Below are 22816 nucleotides of genomic sequence, written 5' to 3'. Positions count from 1 at the left end.
TATTTTTATTTTTAATGCTTAAAAATCCATGTCACATTATATTACATCACTTGCAAAATCCTCCTTTGGTCAATGCAGTCATTCCTTCCTTCATAAAATTCTGGAAATGACAATATTCCCAATCAGCAGAGGTGGTGTACAAATACAGTGCAGTGCAAAATTGCCTTTGCTTCTCTTCAAATTCTACATTTTCAAGTTTAGTGATCACTAAAGCAGAGTTATTGACCACTAACAAACTGTATGGTTTAACAGACTAAAATGGATACTATTTGCTTACATTTTTTTGTGAAAGCTATGTGGTCAGGCCAGGATTAGCAGAGCTTGGGTTGACTTGATACATGTTGTGGGGGGAAAAAAAAACCCAAACCAAAATAGAATAAGATATTAATCTCAAGTGAGTGGAAGTAGAAGCAAATAAGCTTGTAAGACCTGTCAATAGTTTTCCTTTTATAAAATGGTGTATCCTTCTGTTCTTCCCTGCTCCATTCAGCAGCCTCAGCAGGCAGCTCAGCTTTTAGAAAAAGCTGTCAAGAGTTTATGTATGAAGTTGCACATAAGCACTGGATGCCCTTAAACATCTGTCTACAACTTTTTGCAGTTCCTCATCGCATATAATTAGCAAGATGGTTTTATTTGAGCCAGCCATACACATTTCTATGCAATTCACACACTCTCTGAATATGCATCTACCTCCACACCTTCTTTTGTGCATAACGTGAATGCAGAATGGGATAAATTTTTCAGGAGCAGAGTGCTGATTTTGCAGAATGCAAACAGAGTGGCATTTTTAATGCAGCATCTTCATATAAAGGTGAACTGAAAGGCTTAACACTTACCAACATCTTAGACCTCCTTGTTTGTTATATCCCTTAAAATCTAGAACAGAAAAGTTCAAAAGCTGCATTTTTTGCTGAACTTTTATTCAAACATTTTAGTGATGACCTCAGCTGTTAAGAAAGTATAGCCTCTGAATTCAGACTTGCAAATGTAAAATAAAAAAATATCCACTTCTCAAATACTTCTGGTTTTAAATGCTTTTAAGTCCATTACATCTTATGTAATTTTAATATTGAGCAGGTTTTCCTTACACAAATAACCAAACCATTTGCTATAAAATCTGCTATAAAATCTAGATGACTTCTAGATGTCTCTTCCAACCTTTCTTTTTTGTGATCCTGCTATCCTCTATATACCACTGCCTCCCTTGTGACATTGTAATGTAAAAGAATACACATGTGGGAGTAAGTTACCTTCTGAATGTAAAAGTAATGTGTCTTTCCAGACTTGTTTCTTCTCTATATTTATTTCTTCTATCATGGGGTGGGAAAGTGAGCAGAATGAACATGGAAATCTTTGCTTCTAGGAGTCAATTTAATTTTAAATCCAGTGAATTTTCTTCCATACATACATTCACTTCAGATCAGGCCTTTATGAAGAAAATCTCTTTAAGAAAGCTTATGGCTTAATTTTTCTTGTGAAGTACACGTTTTCAGAATGCATGTCAGTATGAACAATAAAGAAATAGGGGCTTTATCTTTCAGGTGAGATGGTTGAATTTATGAACTGTTTTTCTTTGCCTTGTGAAAACTATAGATCATCTCATCAAGGGAAAAAACAGAGGATGTAGTCTGGGCATTATGTGGCCGTTGTATCATGGTTGTGGAAGAATGTGGCAAGTCTGGCCAGCAGCTGTGTGGTCAGAGCTTTGTCATTCAGAGCCATAGGGCAGATACATGGAGTGTATTGTAAGCTGACCGGTCAAGCCAAGCAGGGGGTTTCCCTTGTTGTCATTTACCAAGACGTGCATTAATAAAACTGCACAAAGTGAAGACTTCTTCTGCTCACAAGATGGTAGTCTTCTGTGAGGTGAACATGAAAGCACTAAGCTGAGGCTGTTTTATTTTATACTTTAAATAAACAGAACTTTATTCACAAATGAGCAAGCCAGTAACTTAGTTCCAGAGTCAGACATCTCTGCTTGAGAGGAATATAGGTTGGCACCAGTGATGGCAGGTGAAAAAGAATGTAGTAGCATAAGCTGAATGTATTTCTAAGTGATTCATCGAGAACTGTGGTTTTCCTATCAAAATGAGGCATTCCAAAATAGGTGTAAAAATGGAGAACTGAAAAGTATTGCAAGAGAGAAGTGTTGTTTTAGTAGCTTGAATGGAACTGTGCAATATCTAAAATATTTTTTAAACTTGGGTTTCTATTGTGCCTTTTTTTTACAGACAGTCATTTTAGAAAATGAAGAGCTCCCTAAGATATTTCTCGATTTTTTGAATGTTCGTCATGTACCTACCTTGCCAAAAGCAGAAAGCTGTGGGTAAGCTCTCCTTTACTGAAAAATATATGGAGGCCAAAAGGCCCATATTCACTCAGTGCTGATGCAATTCCATTGACTTAAAATGGTCTTGCTGCCAACTCTAACACTGTAAAATAAATGGGCATTAGGCTAATGTTAAGTATGTTTATGTATCCCCAAAAGGTCGTAAAATAAATCCAGCATGTTCACAACAGAAGGGAAGTTTATGTAATATTCTTGGAAAGCAAAGGAGAGCTTAGATGAGAAAAATATGACTTTCTAGTAGATCATGAAGTATCTACTGAAATGTAAGATATTCATAAGCACTTAGTAAAATTGCATAGAAAGCCTTTGCATGTGTTTTATGATCATAGTATCTGCACAAAATAGTGCATCATTCCATGATAATTTTATGATCTCACTCTGTGTGTTCAAAAATGAGGTTCTTTTTCCTTTCTGATGACATTACCCCAGTGACCCGATTGCCCATCTCTGGGAGGGGCTCCTAGCCAATGGCAGAAGGGAATCTTGGGACGATGAGTTTAAGGGCTACAGAAATACCCAAACCAGTGTAACTGGAAGCTCTGTTACCATCTGCAGCTGTGAGCTTTGTAGGCAGAATTTATTTTGCTATGTAAGATGATGTGGTTGATAGTTCAGAAGCATTACCATTCTGCTCCCCAGAAAGCCACATGGCCCTTTTCCACTTTGGGGCAGGCTGTTTGGATCCATAGTAGTGAAAAGGCAAATTTACCTGAAGATAATTTTGAGGCCCTTTTATCCTTGGAGGTCTCTATGGCACAGGGCAGTGTCCAGAGTGACTCAGAAGCTATCAGGCTTGTAGTTTTCACTTGCAGTTAATGACATCAGCCAATATCCTCAGTGGAACTACACCTCAGCACTTCACAGATAGATTGATGGAAATTAATCTGTTACAGTAAAATGGATGCTGTCATTTTCAAATAGTGGTGTTATAAAATTATACAATCTCCCATGTACATTTCCTTATGTGGCATTATGTGGCCACTGACCAGCAAATTGCTCCCTTTGGTGATTCTTAAAGTATTTGGGGGTTTTAATTGTAAAATTAATTTTGTTGTAACCAAAGCTTCCTGTCACTTTACTTGCAGCTCTTTTGATGAAACAGAATCTGAAGAATCTAGGTGAGCTTGATTTCTACTCTTTATAGGGCACCTCATTAATAAACTACTTTAATTATTGCCATTTACTTTATTTGTTCCTTGCAGTTAACAAATTAGTAGTTTAGCATTAAAATTGTATTTGTTAAATATTACCATCAGCTGTGCTATATCTATCCATTTTTTGTGTGGCTTGAACATCCTTATGCTAGTGTTGAGAAATTCTTTACAAAACTGACAGAACATTGCCAACTCTGAAATATATCTGGGAATGTATTTTTTGTAGCAAGATTTAGCAGAAGGAATTAGAGATCTGGGTTCTTCCCCATGCATTTGATAGAGCTTCATCTGCATCTGGTGGCACTACTTGGAATGTATATGTACAGAGCAGAGTGGAGAGGGCTGGGGGAGGCTGTCTGTGCTATGGCTAAGGGTGAGAGTCAGGCATGGGGGGCTTTCAAGGGCTTCTGTCGACAAGTGATGGATACAGCAACTGCTTTGGGGGCTGTAAGAACATGGCGGCATTTTGAGTCAGCTTGGTGGCCTGGAGAGCCTATGGAGCTGGGCTGTAGGTGGTCTTGTAGCCTGCATGACACCACGTGCCAGGGAACAGAGCAGTATCAGGAAGTCTCAGAGCTGCAAGCCAGTCCTCCTGGATGCAGCCCCTTTACTCCAGCTTGACATTGAGGGTTTCAGTGTATGGCTGAGGAGCAGCGAGCTTTGCTTCCCGGAGATGGAGCCTGCCCTTCTGGGCAGCGCTGGTGTGTGGAACCACACTGCATGGCTCCCAGCAGCTCCACCACCTCACTTTATCAAAGCTAGTTTGTAGAACAGTCTGTTTGCTGTCCCTTGATACTGACATCCCTGTTCTTGACCTTTCCAGCAAACTGTCCCACCAGCCTGTGCTGCTGTTCCTAAGGGATCCATATGTCTTGCCTAAGGCCAACGGTAATCAAACCTGTCATCTGTTAACAGCACTTTACTGATCTGACCCTGCACTGCATAAACCACATTATTATTATTAATACTGGCCTAGTCAAATGACACTGGTCCAAAATCTAATAACCTGCCAATAAAACGATAGTTCTTGTATAAGAAACCATTAAAACACTAAGTGGGGTGGGTGATTTGTAAAAGGGTGGAATTTTCCCCCCAGTTGTTCTCTCAGGCAAACCTACTGAGAATTCAAATCAAAAGAAGAACACTGCTTTTCTTTTCTTGTTGTTGACCCTTTGGCTGTTTTGTCTGAAGGTCTTGAACTTGGAGGCCCAGTCCTTTGTAAGTGTTTTTTCCCTAAACAACAGCTGGTCTACTGCAAGCATGTTTGTATTTCCATTTGAATTATTATTATTTCTTATCATTTACAATCTCTGGAGCTCTTTATGGGGAAAAAAGTGTACTTAAATTGATATATTTCACAAGACATTTACATTAGACTTACGTGATTCAAAAGAGCATTGGAATTTGTTATAAACTCTTTTTTAATATAAAAAAGTTCTTTGAATTAATAATTCAGAGAATTTACCCTGTCTCAAATTCAATGTGTGCAGGGAAAAAAAGTACCATTTTCAGAGTGGGTTCCTCTTAGCTTTGTCATTTTACTTGTTTGAACGTGTTATTTCTAATAAATATTTTATTTTTAAAATGTAATATGCTTTCAAAAGAGAATTTTCTCTCTGAACTGCACATAATTTTTTTTAATATGGCATTTTGTTTCATTTCACTAAATACTGTGTGGAAATCTCACACTGCCTTAAAATTAATTAATTTTTTAAGAATAAATTTAGGAAAGAACACTTTTTTGCTTTCCCTAGACAATGGAGTGTACTTCCTTGATATTTTCTCAAGATGTTTCTAAATCCTTGAGGGGAGGGCATAAGGAAGACAAAGCCAATCTCTTTTCTGTGCTGCCCAGTGATAGGACTAGAACATAAGGAATATTTTCCCAAGCCCAGACACGGGCTGTCCAGAGAGGTGTTGGGTCTCCACTCTTGGAGACACTCAGAAGCTGCATGGCCATGGTCCTGGGCGACTGTCTGGAGATGCTCCTTCTTGAACAGGGGTTTGGACCAGATCACCTCCAGTCATCTCCCAGCTGCAGCTGTTCTGTGGTTCTGCTTTTTCAAGCTGTTTACCACAACCATAGGGATGACCTCATATATTTTGAGAGGGTTAAGCAGTCTCTCTTGCAGGCAGCGACCATGCTAGCTAGTAGTGGGGCCAAACACTATTGATCCTATGAAGACTTACTGAACTCCAATATGTAACTAGAGTGAAACTCAGACAACAGAGGTCCAGTGTGATTCAGGTCCACATCAGAAGACACATTACAAGGTTGTTTAGCTTTTACTTTGACTTAGCACTAGTCTGATTTCACAGACTGAATGTTCATTTGAGGCTGAAGTGCAGATCACAAAATCGATGAGCCAAAGCACAGTAAGGGAAGGGGGTCATTGCACAGGGTCACATCTGACCCAAGTGACAACAGTAATGAAGAATCACCCACAGAGAAACCTCTGTTTAAAATTTGGTCCAGATGCTGCCTATACTAATTCTTCGAGTGAGCCACATTGCATGTCTTAATCTTAGTGTTTAATGCTCCTCCTAATTATATACTTGATTCCTCAAGAGCCTGGTATAAATTATGAACATCATGTAACTCCATACCATTCTGAAGAGAGAAAATGGATTTCATATACTGTTATCCCAAAAAACTGAGACAGATCTTAGTATTTCCAACCCACATGTAACATTTTGCTCTAAGACTTCAAGATTCTGCAGTTCTGTGATGGTATTTATCTCCCTTCCATAATGTGTACTCTCAGTAAGGCTCCTTTTTGTGAAATCATTAAGAACTTTCCAATGAATTTTGTAACTGTTCTTTGAAGTAATGCAAAAAAGCATTAAGATAAAGCCCTCTTCTAATGAGTAACATGTTTATATATTGAGTAGGCCTCATTAATGACATATGATATAAAGGACATTTCAGATTCTTGCCAAGGCATTTTCTGACCTTGATCCACCGTATTTAGAATTTTATATGGCAGGTGAATATTCTTTGTATTTGAAAGCCCTAAAACATCAAATTCGCTGCAAGTCAATCTTTAACTAAATGAATTAAAACACAAATTAGAACGTGAGTTGTGGTTTAAAAAAGGAAGAAGAAAACCAAGTCCTGAGTCTAGAGCCTCTACTAGTTGACTCAAGTCTAGTTAGAAAGGAACAAAGTTTTTACAAAACTAGCATTGCCTTTTATTCTTCTTTGTTTTTAGTTTGCAGCACAGAGAAAATATAGATGAGCTTTCTAAAATTTTCCCTCTCAGATTAGTTCTTACTTTGATAGACTCTGATTTCCTTCTCTGTAAAAACAGCCAAGGTTGTTCAACCTACGACCAAAAGTAAGTGTCTGTTAACAAATAACTATTTATTATATGCTGTCTTTGAAGAAGGTGAATTTCAATCAGAAGTCTTTCCTGGATACAGGGATGCCTGTGTTAACGTATTTCAATAAGTAGGAAACAGGGTGAGTTTTAAACAAAATAAAAAACTATTTCTGGAATATAATACTCAAAGAAAATTTTTACCCTGTCATTGCACTGTGACTTGTCATTATAAAATACAATCTTGCCATTACTCTAGTGACTGGGCTTTAAGCACTGTTGAATTGCAAGACAGTTTTTCCAGAAATAAGACGCACAGTTACGAACCTCATTGATTTTCAGATTCCCTTTTTCAAGATGTATTTAACAGTCTGAGGGCCCAAGTGTACATTACTTTTTGTGTAAGGGTATAGGGAGAAAGAAAAAATTAATGTTCTCAAAAAAAAATAAAGGAAAAACCTAATGTGCTTCAAACTGGAGATGATTCTTTGGAAGCTAAAAAAGTGGGATCTTACATTTACTGTCAGTTGTTTGAAAATTGTTCTGATGGTTCTTTAAGCCATGCAAGGGTCACAGATCTGCAAGACTGTGCTTTGTTGTGTTTATACTTAAGTTTTATATATATATATATATGTATATTTTAGTTGCATTTAAATTGATATGCTTGATTTTTTAAGCAGAAAAGGCTCACCTAAATCTAATGTTGTAAGGATGCATCATTTTGAAAATTAATCCTTATTTTCCTATATATACTGTATGTTATAGAAGAACCAATAAAAACTGATATCATTTAATCTACAAGGAAAGCATCTGATCACCTTTACAAGTATATTTTGGTAACATTAATGACAGCTGCATAGGGTTATTCTGCCAGGGTAATTTGGGACAGATGATCTTACAGGATTTGAGGAAACACTAATGGATTCAAAATATCAGCAAGTCATTTCTAATTATGTCTTACTATGAGAAGCTGGGTAGAATTATGCATAACTTGTTTACAGGGGAGGTTAAAAACATCCTAAAGTATCTATGTTCATAAAATCTGTAATATTCTGAAATCACTTTATTAATAACAAAGAAATAACACATTTAAGACAATAAGGATTGCATTGATAGGGTCCAAATCTACCTTTGTTCTGTATTTTTAATTCCAAAATTATTTATGTGAAAGAGTTAGGGGCAAACCCTAATTCCCACCCACATTAGGTGATCTAATTTATCACATACTAATGATTTTTATAAAAGTTGCATCTTTCCTTTGTGAATACCTGTAGGCTGATGGTTGAAGCTTTGTTTCATGTGGAGAGTTCCACATCAGGAACCGTCTACTCTTAGCAGGAAATCCATTTCTAGTATACTAACAATTTTAAGGTTGTAAGATGTGATCAGAAATTCTTAGTTTTAATGTCTGGTGATTTAAATAGATCCTTCATTAAAACCTAGATGTTGGTGCATTTCAAAAATCTTTTAATTCAACAGTGTATATCCATGTACATGGATCTATTATTGTGTTCTATCTGGCAATTCTTTCATGCCAAATGGAACATGAAAATTAACTGGCAGTTTCCTCTGCATCCATGACAACAAAGTAGTGGGAATTTTTTCCATCAAGTACTGTAGGATGACATTTTGTAATGTAACATTTTATGTTGATTGGACAACCTGAAAATTTCTTCCCTCAAATAATCATTTTTGTACAGGCATCCTCAAGTCTTCGTCTAAACATCGCTGTAAACCACAATACAAAAAACAGCTTTGAAGTATTCCCAGTAGTAATCTAGAAATTTCTTCAAGTATATTGAGATTTTGTTAGAAACTGAATTGCCAGTGTAATCCATCTTCCTTGTGAGAAAAGATTCAGATAAAGAGCTGGAGTCTAGCAGCCTTAAGTATTAGAACATCCCTTTAAATCAATAAGCTACAAATCTGGCAGCGCATTCATGCAATGCCCACTGCTACCCTAAAGTGGCTTTAGTGCTGAAACAGCATTACTAATAGCACATCGCCAACGTGGATAAACAGTTGAGTGATGCAGTAACCCAAAGTAAATGAGGCCTTACCTAGTTAAGTTTCACAAAAACATTTATATTGCACTTACATGGATAAGAAAGTAAGTTTCTTTCTTTTTTTTTTCCCTTTTTTTTCAGATGACTTTCCAAATGTAGTTATAGACGGCATTCTACATGGAATATTTTATCCTCACTTACTGCCCAGGTAGAAGTAATACGAGGCAAGAAGAAGCTGAAGTCATGGTTAATAGAATTAACAGGAATAAAATTCTGTGATGTGAAAATTATGCTCAGAAGCAAGAGGCACAACCTCAGATTAAGTTCAAGCATTACGACTTTTTAAATAAAATCACTGTCATTACAGTTGCTGCTTTTAAAAAAGATATGGAAACAACAGTATTGAAGTTATTTATACTTTCTATATATTGACATGCTCTGTTTAACACTAAATGTTCTAAGTCATACACTGAACTATGCTAACCTTTGAAGAGAAAAGTTTTACTAATTATTTCTGTAATTTCTCTTAAAGCAAACACTAACCATTTTGCACCAGGATTTTTCCCAGCACATTACCCATTGCTGGCACTGGATGGATTAGAAGTGCTGAAGAGAGTGTGTGCAGAATTGGAAACATGCTTTCACATTCTGAAACACACAGCACTCTCTGAGGAAATTTTCTAGATTTCAGTTTAAATTATTTTACTTACCAGGAGCTTCTCTATGGCTTTTGCACATCTCCATTCAGTTATGACATCTAACTTGTGTGTTTGTTTACTTTCTACACCAACTTGCTGACTGTATTCCATATATTAACATTTTATAAGTCACAGAACATACAAATCTGTGGTAAACTAAAGCAAGAATATTATTATGATCAAACTAAAACTGATACATATATATGTATGTTCAGATTTAACTGGAAACTTTTATGTGTGCTGCTGGACATTATAAAATAAATTACTAGGACATGACTGTACCACTTCAGTGTTTTTTTTGTGAAATTTTTCTATTGAAATTTTTCTGAGATTCTGTTCTCCGAGATGGGTCTCACAGATGTCTGTCTTCCCAAGAAGTGTGAGAAAATACCTGTGTGTCTGCTCATTTAAAGCTCTTAGCTGAACATGGCAGCCTTACAGAACTGTATGTCTCGGTGAAAAAAATTAAGGTTAATGGAACACAGAGGAAGTCACTGGGCTCATCAGCAGAAGGGAATGTTACACAAAACCAGCAATGACAAAGCTGGGCACAAACATAAATCAGATCCTGGAGACACACAGGTTGCTCTAACTGGTAAATGTGTTTGGAAGCCATCTGGAGAAAGTGGAAAGCTGGGACTTCAAAAAAAGGTAGGCCTGTGACTGCAGCACTTGTTCAGGTACCGTAACTTTATGAGGTCTGTAAGCTCAGCCTCCAGGAGAGCTTTCAGCTACTGGCAGACTGAGGCATTCTCACTTCTTCTTGCCAACCCTGCTCCCAGAGCTGCTTTTCAGAGAATTTTACTTTAAACAGCTATTAGAAAGAAAAGTGATCAGAGGCAAAATGGAAATCTGATTGCCTAGCCCTAGGCAAATTTAGAGGCCCTTGCCAAGTTCTCCTCCAGTTCTGTTTGCAGAGGACAGTAGTCCTTTCACAGGTCTCTGAAAAGGAGTGTCAGCATTTACCTTCAGGAGAGGCCCCAGGGCTGTGGACGAAGAACCAGCAGGAGCATCCTCTAACAGCAAATGATATGAAGAACCTAGGGTAAATCCCTGCCCACAGTTTTTTCCTGTTTCCTTGTGAGTGGAATGCCAATAGGTACCTACAAGCTCTGTGCTGTAGCAGCCTCTTCTGCCCTGAATCACTTAGGCTCTGGATACACCTCAAAGCTCCTTCAGGACACCCTTCAGGAAATGAGTCATTACAAAGAGGAGTAGTGTACTGCCTGCCTGTGTTACAGGTGGACGAGCCCTTCATCAGATCTTGGCACTGCCTCTTCCACCTTGAGTCCTAAAACAGTCAACTCAAAACGAAAAAATCCACATATCTGCCCTGAACTTAACATAGGTGTCTCTTAAGTGTTACCCTACACTGACCTCCTCTGAAAGCTACCAGTTGTCAGCTTAAGAGTTATTTATGAAGCATCACAAAAAAAATGAACCTAAAGTTCTCAAACTTACAGCAAAACGTAAAGAAAAAGTGTTTGAGCTTTAATATAAGTAACATTAATTAAATGTTACAAAAGTCACCAAAACAAGAATTCTTCTGTTTTAATCAGTTTCTAACAGACTACCTTATTTAATAATAAGACAGAAAAGCTGCTTGTTCTTGATCACAGAATGGTATCTCAGTACTGTGGTTTTCTGAAAGACAGAAGGACTGACATGTTTAGATTAGGAAAATTTACCATCTCTGCTCTAACCTTACAACCTTATCTCTTGAAAAGCAATACCCCCTGCATATTATGTGGAATCAGTTGAGATGAGAAAAAAGACTTTGGCGGGGGGTGGAGTAAAAAATGCTCTCAAGTATTTATCTGAAAGCAAAGTTTATTTATTCAAAACACTTCTATATTTTACCTTTTTTTTAAGTTTTTAGAAATGCTGGTAGTGTTACAGTAAATATTTTCAGTTGAAAAGACAAAAACAAATATTGCTAAAATTTCCAAACAGAACAAAATTACTATATTTTAAACCCTGGAAAAATAGAATTACTGCTATAATTTTTCATTAAAGACTTTTTCTGCAAGATCTAGAATTTGGTGGGATATGTCTTGAATTTCAAGGAGTGGCAGCTCCAACAAGTTGTTATAGAAATAGCCATATCTGTATTTGGCAAATGACAAGTACTGCCTAAATGTAACTTCAGCTGTTTTGAGGAGAAAACTTGGTGGATCATTGAGATTGGTCAAAAACCAGCATTAAAGACAAGTGATTAAGTTGTACTTTTCATTCTGACTATTGGTCTCACCAGTCACCAACTTCAACTACAAATGGTTCCTTTACAGCTATTTTGCCACTGTTCACAATCACACAGTCTTGAAGGGGCCGATCATGTTCATCTGTCTGCTGGAGTTCTATCGAGTGCACCACAGACTGTCAAACAAAAAAAGAACAAACAGAAAGGTTCAATTTAGCCAAAGAAACTCCAGTGGCTGAGGTCTGGTGCCACGGAAACAAAAAAGTGCACCTAACATCACTGCTTATTAACCAGTTTGTGAACAAAGTCCTTTACCCTGTAAACTTCCCATATCCTTTTCTTTCCACATTAGCAGTTGTGCCACTCTGTAAATCAAACACAGTTGACAGAAGCACAGGGAAAGCTGTTTGCCCTCCTAGAAAATCCTTCAGCCAACAAAAACATTTCGAAGGGGCAACTAAAAATGTACATTCAGCTGATTAAGCTGGCACATACGGGATTATATCTGTGGCCTATGAGCAAAAAAGTGAATCCAGAGATCACAAAAGGCAAGCATGATTATTTTTCTAATTATACAGCATAACTGCGCTTCCAGAAATCTGGTTACTGCTTTTACCTTTAGCATGTAACACACACATACAGATTTTTAGTGTGGTACCAGTATTTTTAAAGGACAAAATTAATTTAGGTATATTGACAACTTGTTTTTTATATTTTCCATTAATCTGACTAAACTGAAACTAAAGTCTAAATAGCTTCTCAAAAATTTACAGCTACTACTGTAGATCATGAAAATGGAATTCAGTATGAATGTGGGAGTGAGGGGCAAGTATTCTGATGAAGTTTCCAAACTCCTCAAAGTCCAGCAGCTCATGTTTTCCCCAATAATTTCAAAACACAAATTAAAAAGGAATAATCCATAAGGAGAACCAGACTAATAAAAGTATAATCACTTGAAAACATAATTTTTTAGCTGAAAATTTGATTTGGCCTCTCATCAGTATGTGTTTGCCTGCTTTACATTCACATGTTTCTAAAAACCCTTAGCAGTGAAAGTGTTACCTATAACTACCATGCACTACAAAATTTGATTTTAGCCTGTAGAAAACAGTGTTACTGAAAGGAGGAGCTGAACTCTCTTAATTTGTAATTTGCAAAGGTGTAATTTGCAAAGTGTTGATTTCAGTGCTTAGCAGTCTGAAATAAGGGCCGTGAAAGCCAAAAGCATGGTACAGGTTTTCACTTCTGATATTTCACTTCTAAATTATCCAGCTGGAGCTCCTCACAATCATTTTCTACCATGTACATATTAGATGAATAATGAACTGTCTCTGAACAGGGGTAACAGGGGTATAATGGGCACAATTTGTCCAGGTCAACCACTACTTTAAACTTACCATTCCATCAAGGACTTTGCCAAATACTACGTGTTTTCCATCTAACCAGGAAGGCTTTGTCACACTGATGAAGAATTGGGATCCGTTGGTGTCTGGGCCAGAATTAGCCATGCTAACCCATCCAATTCCATAGTGTTTGAGCTTGAAGTTCTCATCAGGAAATCTTTCTCCATAGATGCTTCTTCCTATGACAAAAAAAAAAAGAAAGCAGACTTTAAAAAAATAATTAAGAAAAAAAAAGCTGCTTTTTGTTCAAAAATGTGGAAAATGAAGTATGAATTCAGGACTTGAAGATTCATTGTTTAAGTAAACACAGCAGCATCACTGTCAAACCATCAGCAACTCCATAACTAAAATCATTTTTTGTGTAAAGGTAGGCTAAACCACTACACATAAGGAAGGAATAGTCAAAGCCGATGATGCTTTATCCCTTGAATTTAAGCAAGCTGAATAGCTTCAAAGGTCTGGCTTACAGACACCACTGAATAATAGTATACTTCATCCTGTTGAGCAAATTAAAGTACATATTTATGGCCACCAACAATAAGATGTAATTGTCACAAAATAATGTTTTGTGACAATTTCAGTATTTAAACCTTTCCCTTATGCTAAGAAATTGCTTTAGGCACGTTTAAAAGCATATGAAGACCAAATGGAAGTTAGACTAAAATATTTGGTGTGTATGTGTACAACCACAACATAAAGATTCTGGTGTTTTTAAAATAGTTCAGAGAAAAAACACATCAGTCATGGTTAAACCACTATCACTCTAAAAAGAGAAGGCTGTCTGTCTCGCTTTTTGCTTGTCCAATGCCTAGCACAATGGGGACACTTTTCCCAGCACCACCAGATGCTATCCCAATAAACAACATCAGCAAGCAAATAATTGCTGCCTACCTTTAATGCTAAAACTATGTCTTTGGTATTATGGTCATCCCCAGTGCTGACTGCTATGAAAAGGAATGAATGTTTTCCATTCTATCCCAGTAGGGAAATCACTAACAGTTCATGCAGACAGTTCAAATTGTAGCATGTCAAGAATGTGCATGTAAAGGAAGAGAAGATATCTGCAGCCAGAGTGAGTGCAGTGCAAGAGATGCTGTGCTGGCATTGCCCCCTGATTGTACTGAACTGTTCTTCTGGAGGCTCAGGAGGGAGAAGTGATACACACAGCCAGGACTCACAGCACCAGCAAGTTTACGGTTTCAGTTTTAGTAAGAGAAAAACGGGGAGAGGGCATAACCCTCATCTTCTAATTTCTTTCTCTCTCCCTGTTAAGAAATTCCTTCTCACAGCACATTTCAGAGGTTCCTCAGAACAGACTGAGCTGAGGGCAGAGAGGACAGCCTCCTCCTTCCCTACCTGCCTTCCCTCTACGCGCTTTCACTGTTTCATCACGGATTAGACTTCTGCTGGATGACTTGAATTGGTTCACCTATACATGCAATCAGTGAGTGCCTCAGGGAAGGAGCGCTGTCACAAAGCCAGAGCAGGGGAAGGGTGGAGACATCCATCTTTTGGAGACGGTAAGTTGTAGGAGCAGCTCAGCTGGTCACGTGGCTCCAGCCCAGCACGCAAAGCCATGCTTCTTGAATGGGGACAAGTCACAGACAGAAAAGAGCTATCTGCAAAAATTGAGGACAAAGGAAGAGCTACACATACTTATAAATCAGATAACCCAAATAGCTGCAGCTTAGGCTACAAGACACTTGGAAAAGTACTAGGTGCTCTAAACCAAATGTGGGCTGGTTTGGGGTTTTTTCATTTATCTGAGCAGAAACCATGAAGGAATATGCTGGTTTGCCCATACTTTCAGCAGACATTTGAACAAAGAAAAGGGAACCTGGAAGTTACTAAGTATGTTACCTCCTGATCCATCTCCAGCTGTAAAGTCTCCTCCTTGAATCATGAAGTCTTTGATCACACGATGAAATTTACTTCCTTTGTATCCATATCCTCTCTAAGAAAATGAAATCATTCTTTAAATGAATGTAACATCCAGTTCTATATACAATCATAGGAAATACACAAGTTGTGAACAGCTAGATTTCACAGAATATACCACCAAGGGACATAATACTGTCTAGAAACACATTAAACTGAGGTGCAGGTAAAAACATCTAAACTGCACTGCCACAAAGAAGGTATTTATTCAGGTGATCAAAGCCATTGTCTTTATTTGACTTTTTTGTCTGTATCTGACCCCAGTAACTCCATATGCTAGATCTGCAAGGCAGGTACAGACTGAGGTGCTCATATCCAGCATCTCGTAATTACATCTTGCAAACCAAGGACCTGAGAAGACACACACTAGTGTACATCCCTGGGGACAGCACTTGTGCACAGGCTCCAGTGAATGAAGACTGACAGTTCACAACTGAAACAGCATTAAACACACACTGCTTTCCCAAGCCAAACTTGAGTACACAGCGGAAGAAAACCACAAACATACTTCTCCAGTTGCCAACACAATGAAGTTCTCCACGGTCTTTGGGACAACTTTTCCAAACAATCCAATTACAATTCTTCCAACATCTTTGTCTCCGATCTTCACATCAAAGAACACCTGAATATTTTTGTGAAGGGAACAAAAGTGATATAGATGTGAGCACAGCAAACAGCCAAGCTTTTCAAAGAGTAAGGTGGTAAGAAATTACTTCTGGCTGGTTGTAGTAATAGTATCCTGCAATTCATAAGGGTGCTGTTTCAGAGAAATCCTTTCAGAGCCTCCAAAATCAGGTTATGCAGAAAACTATTTGAGAAATGGTGACTATATGTTTTGATTCTTACTACTTTTAATGGCTCAGTGAGACTGCTGTATCTCAAGTTTGAAGATACTGTTCAAGAAGATTTTTCCCAAACATGTAAGTCTTTAAAGCTGAATGGAAAAAATTAAATATGAAAGTAAGGAAGAACAACAATTCTATTCCCATATGGGGGAAATAACAAGGAACTATAGTACTGACACTCCCCACAAATGACCATTTGCTATCCACTCATAATCTTCACTGTTTTAGGTATCAGTAAGTATACACAAAAGCCTAAATTCCATTGAATTGACAAACAGTGGGAAGAAAATCCTTTGGCTCAAGCAAGCAGTTGCTTTCTAAACATGAATTCAAATCCAGCAGAGAAATAACCAGGCCAGATTATTCAGCTGATTGCCTAAATCTTCAATGTATATGTCACTGAAAAGCAACTTCAAAAAGACAAATGAGTTACAAGACATTTTAATGAATCTATGAATGCATACTTGAACGTGCAAAATGTTCCAATAATTACTGAAAATAGGAACAGCTGTCAGGAAATGAGGCATTTTGAAGTTCTGAAAAAGTTACATAAAGGCTATTACAACTTCTAGGAAACAGCAATGTGTATTCCTATGATGTGGTATTTGCTGTTCCTTGTGGCACTCAACCAAGTACTACTTGTTTGTAATGCTAAGAAATTAGTCCAATAATGATAATAAATGATCACAGTCTCTCCAATGTGAATGCCTCTTTCACGCTCTCCTACTAAATATTTCTACCATTTCTTGATCTTCTATGTGGTTTTGACTGTTGAACTTTTGGCTAACACTATAAAAGCGCTATAAAGGAAATAAAATTCCTTTTGATACACCTCATTCAATTCCTTGACACTTGGCAATGAATAACATGCTTCTTAGATATGTGGCTCCCAAAGTATTAACAGCACACTCTCACTAACTTTTTAATGGTTCTATAAACAAATCTCTCTGAATTGTGCCGCCAGGGTTATCTAGGTAAGGGGCATTGCCTTCCTACGTTTTCTAAAACCATTGCCTGTCTATTTTGCCTGGAAATGTTGTTCTAGTAGGACTGCCTGAAATACATGGGCACATATAAGTAAAAAGACCAAGGCTACCAAACAATCACCCCACAGAGCACGAACATCATACACTTTGTTGACAGCACAAGGAGACAAGTTCGTCATACACTGCAAGCCTAGCACAGCCACAAGGCTTCATACGTGGCACTGCTGCTTGCCTAAGCAACAAACCCAGTATTAAAAATGTGCCTCTGCATATTTTTGGCCACAAAATCAAGTACGGAAATATTTGGTAGCCCTAGACACTATTTCTGCATAGAAAAGCCACGTTCTCATGAGTGTATTTCCACAGGTTCCCTGGAAATTCAGACACTTGTGAACTGGTTGATACAGCATTTTTAAATCTCAAAAAACATCTAGCCGATTCTTCACCAAAAACTCTGAAAGAAATTAAATATTATAAATTTTCGGTCTTATTAATATTTTTATAAATATTTAAAATCTGCAGTTAAGTATTTCAAGACTGAAATGAAAAAAGAACACACCAGTAAGAGTGGCTGGTTCTCATAAAAAGATTCATATATAATTTACACAAGATGCTGTACATCTAACTGAAAAAATGGACAAGAGCATTCAATTATTTAAGGAAACTAAAGTGACTTTGAAAGGAAGATCTCATGATTCTTAAAGACCAGCTAATGTAATAACCTCATAAATGCAAAATTACTGTCTATGGTGTAAAGCCACAACAAGGGGGCCAAAATACATCTGGAATCATCCTGAGTAGTTTAGTGAAAGGTTTGGCTTTGGGCTTGTGAAGGTCAGAGAAGGAAAATAAATACTAGAAATAATTAAAATGGATACTGTAAAGAGATGGGCATAGCTACATCTGTACTGTGAGTTCACACCCTGAGTGCTGCATGTAATTTTGGCCTATCTACTGCAGAATGATAAAACCAACCTAAAAAATGTTAAAAAATGGGCAGAACAGATGCTCAACAGGTACGGAATATCTTTTATATGAAGAAAGGTTACAGAAAACTACTTAAACTGGAAGAGAGAAAACTGGTGTGATTTGAAGAGCTCTGTAAAGTTACTACTGCCTAGGACACAAAAAACTGGCAAAGCAATTCTTTATGTGCCACAGCAATCAGAGAAGAGCATAACATTATATATAGTCCAGGCAGAAGAAATGAAGAAGGAAAGTACTTTATTTATAATTAAATAGGAATATATTTCCAGAAGATTATTTGAAGGTCAAATTTACCCTTCCCCCCAAAAAAAATCAAATCTGTGGTCTAGAAGTCCATGGCAATGAAACTGTAAGCAGTTGCAGACAACAGAGGCAATGAAGCACAGAGATAAAGGCACAGTCCGTGGCTTAGGATACTGAAGCCGTGCTAGAGCAAGCAGTTCTGCCCCTGCCGGTCCCTGTCACACTTTCATGAGTGAAGGGGTCTTTCCCAGCATGGACACATTCTCTCCTGACTGCAGATGGAAAAACACTTGGGGGTTGAAACACGGAATTCCAAAGCTGGACTAAACATCCCACCTCCTGCACCAAACAAACATTTTTTGGAAAGAGATGCTGTCATGGTGGAGTAGTTAGGTGCCTCCCTATCCCGCCAGCCAGCCCCACAGCCCACAAGTCCATCTCCTGGCCAGTACCATTGCAATCTGACCCAACCTCCCCACTCAACCAGGGCCACCAATTCTCTTCAGGGCAGAGAACTGCGTCCAGGTGGTTCTTGGATATCTCCTGTGAGGGAAACTCCATAGCCTCTCTGGGCAATCTGTTCCAGTGCTCAGTCACTTTTGTGCCCTGCACAATAAAGAAGTTCTTCATATTCAGGTGGAACTTCCTGCGTACCAGCTGGGCACCACGGAGCAGAGCCTGGTCCATCCTCTTGGCACCCTTCCCTCAACATTCTCATTGACATTGATAAGGCCCTTTCTCAGTCATGCCTTCCCCAGACTGAACAACCCCAGCTCCCCCAACCTTCCTGGCAAAAGAGATGCTGCACTCCCCTGATAACTCCGTAGTGCCCCGTTGGATCCTCTCCAGAGCTTCAGCAGAGAGGAGGAATGAATAAAACCCATGGCACAGACGAGCCCCAGAGCAGTCAAACCCCGTCCCGCTCGGGGAAGCCTGGCAGCACCAGCAGCCACAAACTGCCCTGGCAGCAGCAAAGGCTGCAGCAGCGCTGGAGGGGTGAGGAATTTAAAAGTTTACACTTCTGCAAGCCAGAGGGAGGCTCTGCTGGCCCGAACTCCGCGATGTGCCAGTGCCTACCGAAAGGCGGCAAGCCCAAAGGGTTAAAAACCAAGTAAGCAACCAATCAACCAACTAAGAAAACCGAATAAGACGGTGAAGCTCTGGCGCTAGGCCAAGCCCGCCCCAAGCCCTGTGTGCCCGGGGCCGGCTGTGGAGCGGGCCAGGGCAGAGGCCGGCCAGCTCCCCCGGCACGCCGCCACGGCCGCGGGACATCCCGGCCGCGGGCCTTGCCCGACCCGAACCGAGGTTTCCCGGCGGAGGGCGAGAGTCACCTTGGCTGTCACGCTGGGTCCCCTCCTCTTGAAGGCCTCGGCCACGGGGGCCAGGAAGCACAGACAGGCCACGGCGCCGAGCAGCGCCCCGCGGGCCATGGCGCCGGCCGAGTGCTGCGGCGCCTGCGCCGGGGAAGGGCGGCTCCTCCCGCCGGGGCAGGGGGCTCCCGGGAGCGGCTTGCCCGCCCCACGGAGCGGCCATCCATCCCGGAGAAAGGCCACCAGTCCCAGGGGACGGCCAGCCATCCCGGGGAAAGGCCACCCATCTAGAGGAGAGGCCACCCATCCTGGGGAGGGGTCATCCATCCTGAGGAGCCATCATCCATGCCCGGGGAGTAGCCACCCATGCTAGGGAGCGATCACCCATCCCAGGAAGCGGTCACGCATGCCAGGGATCGGTCACCCATCCTGGAGAAGCCGTCACCATCCCAGCCGGAGTGGTGACCCGGCGCTGCCCGGGGCTCCCAGGACGGGCCCGGCGCCCTGGCTGGATCCGGGGCGGGTGCTGGATTCGGGGCGGGCTCGGTGCTGTACCTTCTGAGGGGCGGCGGGGAGCCGGGTGCCCTCCGCTGGGCCGGCCTCGCTCAACGGGAGCTACGGTACCGAAGAGGGGCACAGCCTTCGGCTTCGGCCGGGCTGTGTGCCCAGCAGGCTCCCACAGGTGGGTGAAGAGGCCAAAACAGTAAACGCTTGAGAGATTGAGCCAGCAGTGTGCCCTTGAGGGAAAGGGCAATGGTATCCTGGGCTGCATTCCAAAGAGTGCTGCCAGCAGGTGTAGGGAGGTGATGCTGCTCCTCAGCCCTGCTGAAGACACATCTGGAGTGCTCTGTCCATTTCTGGGTTCCTCAGCATAAGGGAAGTGTGGAGCTCCTGGAGCGGGTCCAGCACAGGGCAAGAAGAGGACTGGAGCATGTCTCTTGTGAGGAAAGACAGAGAGAGCTGGGCCTGCTCAGCCTGGAGAAAGGATGACTGAGATGGGACCACATCAATGTCTATGAGTATCTGAAGGGAAGGTGTCAAGAGGATGGACCAGGCTCTGCCTGGTGGTGCCCAGAAACAGCATAAGAGGCAACAGGCAGAAACTGATACACAGGATGGTCCACCTGATTACAAGCAGGTACTTCTTCACTGTGCAGGTGACTGCACATTGGAACAGATTGCCCAGAGAGACTGCAGACTCTCCTTTATTGGAAATACTGAAGAACTATCTGGGCTCAATCTGAGCTGTGTGCTCTAGGACAACCCACATGACAACCCTGTGGTCCCTTCCAACCTCAGTAGTTCTCTGATTCTGGGATTTTGGGAGTGCGTCATTAGTCCTTCATGTTTGCTGTATTTAATGTGCTAGAAACTACAGGAGCTTGTGAGGCACCTGTAGTACTTTTGCCTTCATTTGTGTTAGCTGTGGTGGTGTGCTGCTTGTCAGCTCACACCTCTGGCTTTGGACAACAAACAGAAATGCTGAAGGAATTCATCAAACACAAACATTTCTCCCAAGCCATTATGTGCTAAAAAATCATTTGCATTCAGGACCTGTTTCAAATGGTGTTGCTGCTGCAGTCCCTAGAAAATTTGTAACTTGTAGCACACTGAAATTTTGTGGCCTCTCAGCTGCCAGCATATGAAAGTTGAAATGGATGCCAATAGACTGCAAGCAGGAAGCTGTCAGTGGCTTATGTAAACACACTTAGGCTTAAACCCAGCAGCACTGTGGTTCTGGGTGTATGGCATAGCACTTACACAGACAATTGCAAAGGCAGCCCAGAGCTCAGGTGCAGTGCCCAAGGGAGTGTGTGCTCTGCACCACGCACGTGCGCTGCATGTCTGCCAAACTCCTCAGCTTGAGACTGTGCCTCAGCTGGCAAGTAGTAGAGACAATAGCCACAGACTCACAGAATTGTTTAGGATCATCGAGTCCAACCATTAACCCAGCACCGCCAAGCCCAGCACTTAACCATGTCCTTAGACACTGCATCTACATGTCTTTTAAATACCTCCAGAGTTGGTGATTCTATCACTAGCCTGGATAGCCTTCAGTGCTTAACAGCCCTTTTCATGAAAAAATTTTTCATAATATCCAGCTTAAACCTCCATTGGCACAGTTTAGGGATATTTCCTCTTGTCCTAAGGCTTTCTACTTGTAAGAAAGAGGCTAACCCCCTCACTGCAGCCTCCTTTCAGGTTGTTGTAAAGAGTGAAAAGGTCCCCCTGGTTATCATTTTCTCCAGGCTGAACATCCCCAGCTCCCTCAGCTGCTCCTCATCAGACCTGAGCAACAGACTGTTCCCCACCTTTGTTGACCTTCTCTGGATACACTTCAGCATTTCGACATCTTTCTTGTAGTGAGGGGCCAAAAACTTAACCCAGATTTTGAGGTGGCCTCACCAGTGCTCAATACAGGGTGACAATCTCTTTCTTGGTTGTGCTGGCCACACCATTTTTGATACAGACTAGGATATCATTGGCCTTTCTGGCCACCTGGACACAGCTGGCTCATGTTCAGCCTCTGTTGACCAGCACACCCAGGACCTTTTCTGCTGAGCCACTTTGCAGCCTCTCTGCCCCCAGCCTGTACCACTGCTTCGGGTTGTTGTGACCAAAGTGCAGGACCTGGCATTTCCTCTGTTAAACCTCATAATCTTGGCTTCAGCCCATCAATCCAGCCTGTCCAGATCCCTCTGCAGAGCCTTCCTACCTTCCAGCAGATCAACACTGCTACCCAACTTAGTGTCATCTGCAAACTGACACAGGGTGCACTTGATCCCCACATCCAGATCATGGATAGACTTTACACAGGGTTGTCCCCAGCACTGAGCCCTAGGGATCAGCACTTGTGAGTGGCCAGGAGCTGGATGTAACTCCATTCGCCTCCACTCTCTGGGCCTGGCTGCCCAGCTGGTTTTGGGCAGCAAGGGGTGCACTTGTCCACGAACAGACAATGTCTTTGCTGTGTATTTTCAGGTGGCTTGTGCAGCTGACCAAATGCCTACAACACTCAAAGGATTCAGGCATGCTTGTGGAACATGTTTCTCTCATGTAGACATTTGTCAGGCATCTGGTTCGTGTACGGCAAGGCTTCTCTGAAACAAACACGGTAAGCTGGTACACGGGAAAGATCCACTTCAAAATTCATTCCTCATCCAATCCAAAACATAGCATACCCTGATGCTCACTTTTGGATCTGTGGGATGATCACAGACTGTCTTTCACAGGGGATATAACTTTTCTGCTCTTTTCCATTCTGCCCACATTCTGCCTGCACAAGTGGATCTGAATGTAATGAAATTTCTCATCAGGCGACTGCAGTAAAAATTAATTTCGCGGCCACAGCAAAGGGCGTGGTTACAGCTTCTGC

At 40.8% G+C, this 22816-nt stretch overlaps 2 protein-coding genes across 2 annotated transcripts in view; one reads left to right on the top strand and one right to left on the bottom strand.

Moving 5' to 3' along the window:
* The window catches only part of SNX24 (sorting nexin 24), a 91448-nt gene extending 81639 nt beyond the window's left edge, over window positions 1-9809 (top strand). Inside the window, exons 4-7 of the mRNA XM_066568980.1 lie at window positions 2232-2326; window positions 3436-3468; window positions 4328-4392; window positions 8972-9809. Of these exons, the coding sequence (XP_066425077.1) occupies window positions 2232-2326; window positions 3436-3468; window positions 4328-4392; window positions 8972-9042 (264 nt within the window). The 3' untranslated portion in view covers window positions 9043-9809. The remainder of the gene's footprint in view (window positions 1-2231; window positions 2327-3435; window positions 3469-4327; window positions 4393-8971) is intronic.
* A 1531-nt stretch (window positions 9810-11340) lies between these two features.
* PPIC (peptidylprolyl isomerase C) lies at window positions 11341-19585 on the bottom strand. The gene is made up of 5 exons (XM_066568936.1): window positions 19462-19585; window positions 15578-15691; window positions 14992-15085; window positions 13126-13310; window positions 11341-11904 (listed from the first exon to the last, which is right to left on the bottom strand). Exons 1-5 carry the CDS (start codon window positions 19558-19560, stop codon window positions 11776-11778), a joined length of 621 nt encoding a protein of 206 aa, XP_066425033.1. The 5' UTR covers window positions 19561-19585; the 3' UTR covers window positions 11341-11775.
* Window positions 19586-22816: the final 3231 nt, after the last annotated feature.

The sequence above is a fragment of the Molothrus aeneus genome, chromosome Z, assembly GCF_037042795.1.
Source record: "Molothrus aeneus isolate 106 chromosome Z, BPBGC_Maene_1.0, whole genome shotgun sequence".
Lineage (NCBI taxonomy): Eukaryota > Metazoa > Chordata > Aves > Passeriformes > Icteridae > Molothrus > Molothrus aeneus.
The sequence above is the reverse complement of the archived record's forward strand: the minus strand, read 5'-3'. Positions and strand labels throughout refer to the sequence as shown.

What these genes read in the sequence shown, in the direction of transcription:
- PPIC (XM_066568936.1), bottom strand. Translation starts at nt 19,560, where the DNA reads ATGGCCCGCGGGGCGCTGCTCGGCGCCGTGGCCTGTCTGTGCTTCCTG. An exon ending in GACCCAGCGTGACAGCCAAG is followed by an intron (nt 15,692 to 19,461) that starts GTGACTCTCGCC and finishes AAAAATATTCAG; the next exon opens with GTGTTCTTTGATGTGAAGAT. An exon ending in TTGTGTTGGCAACTGGAGAA is followed by an intron (nt 15,086 to 15,577) that starts GTATGTTTGTGG and finishes TCATTTTCTTAG; the next exon opens with AGAGGATATGGATACAAAGG.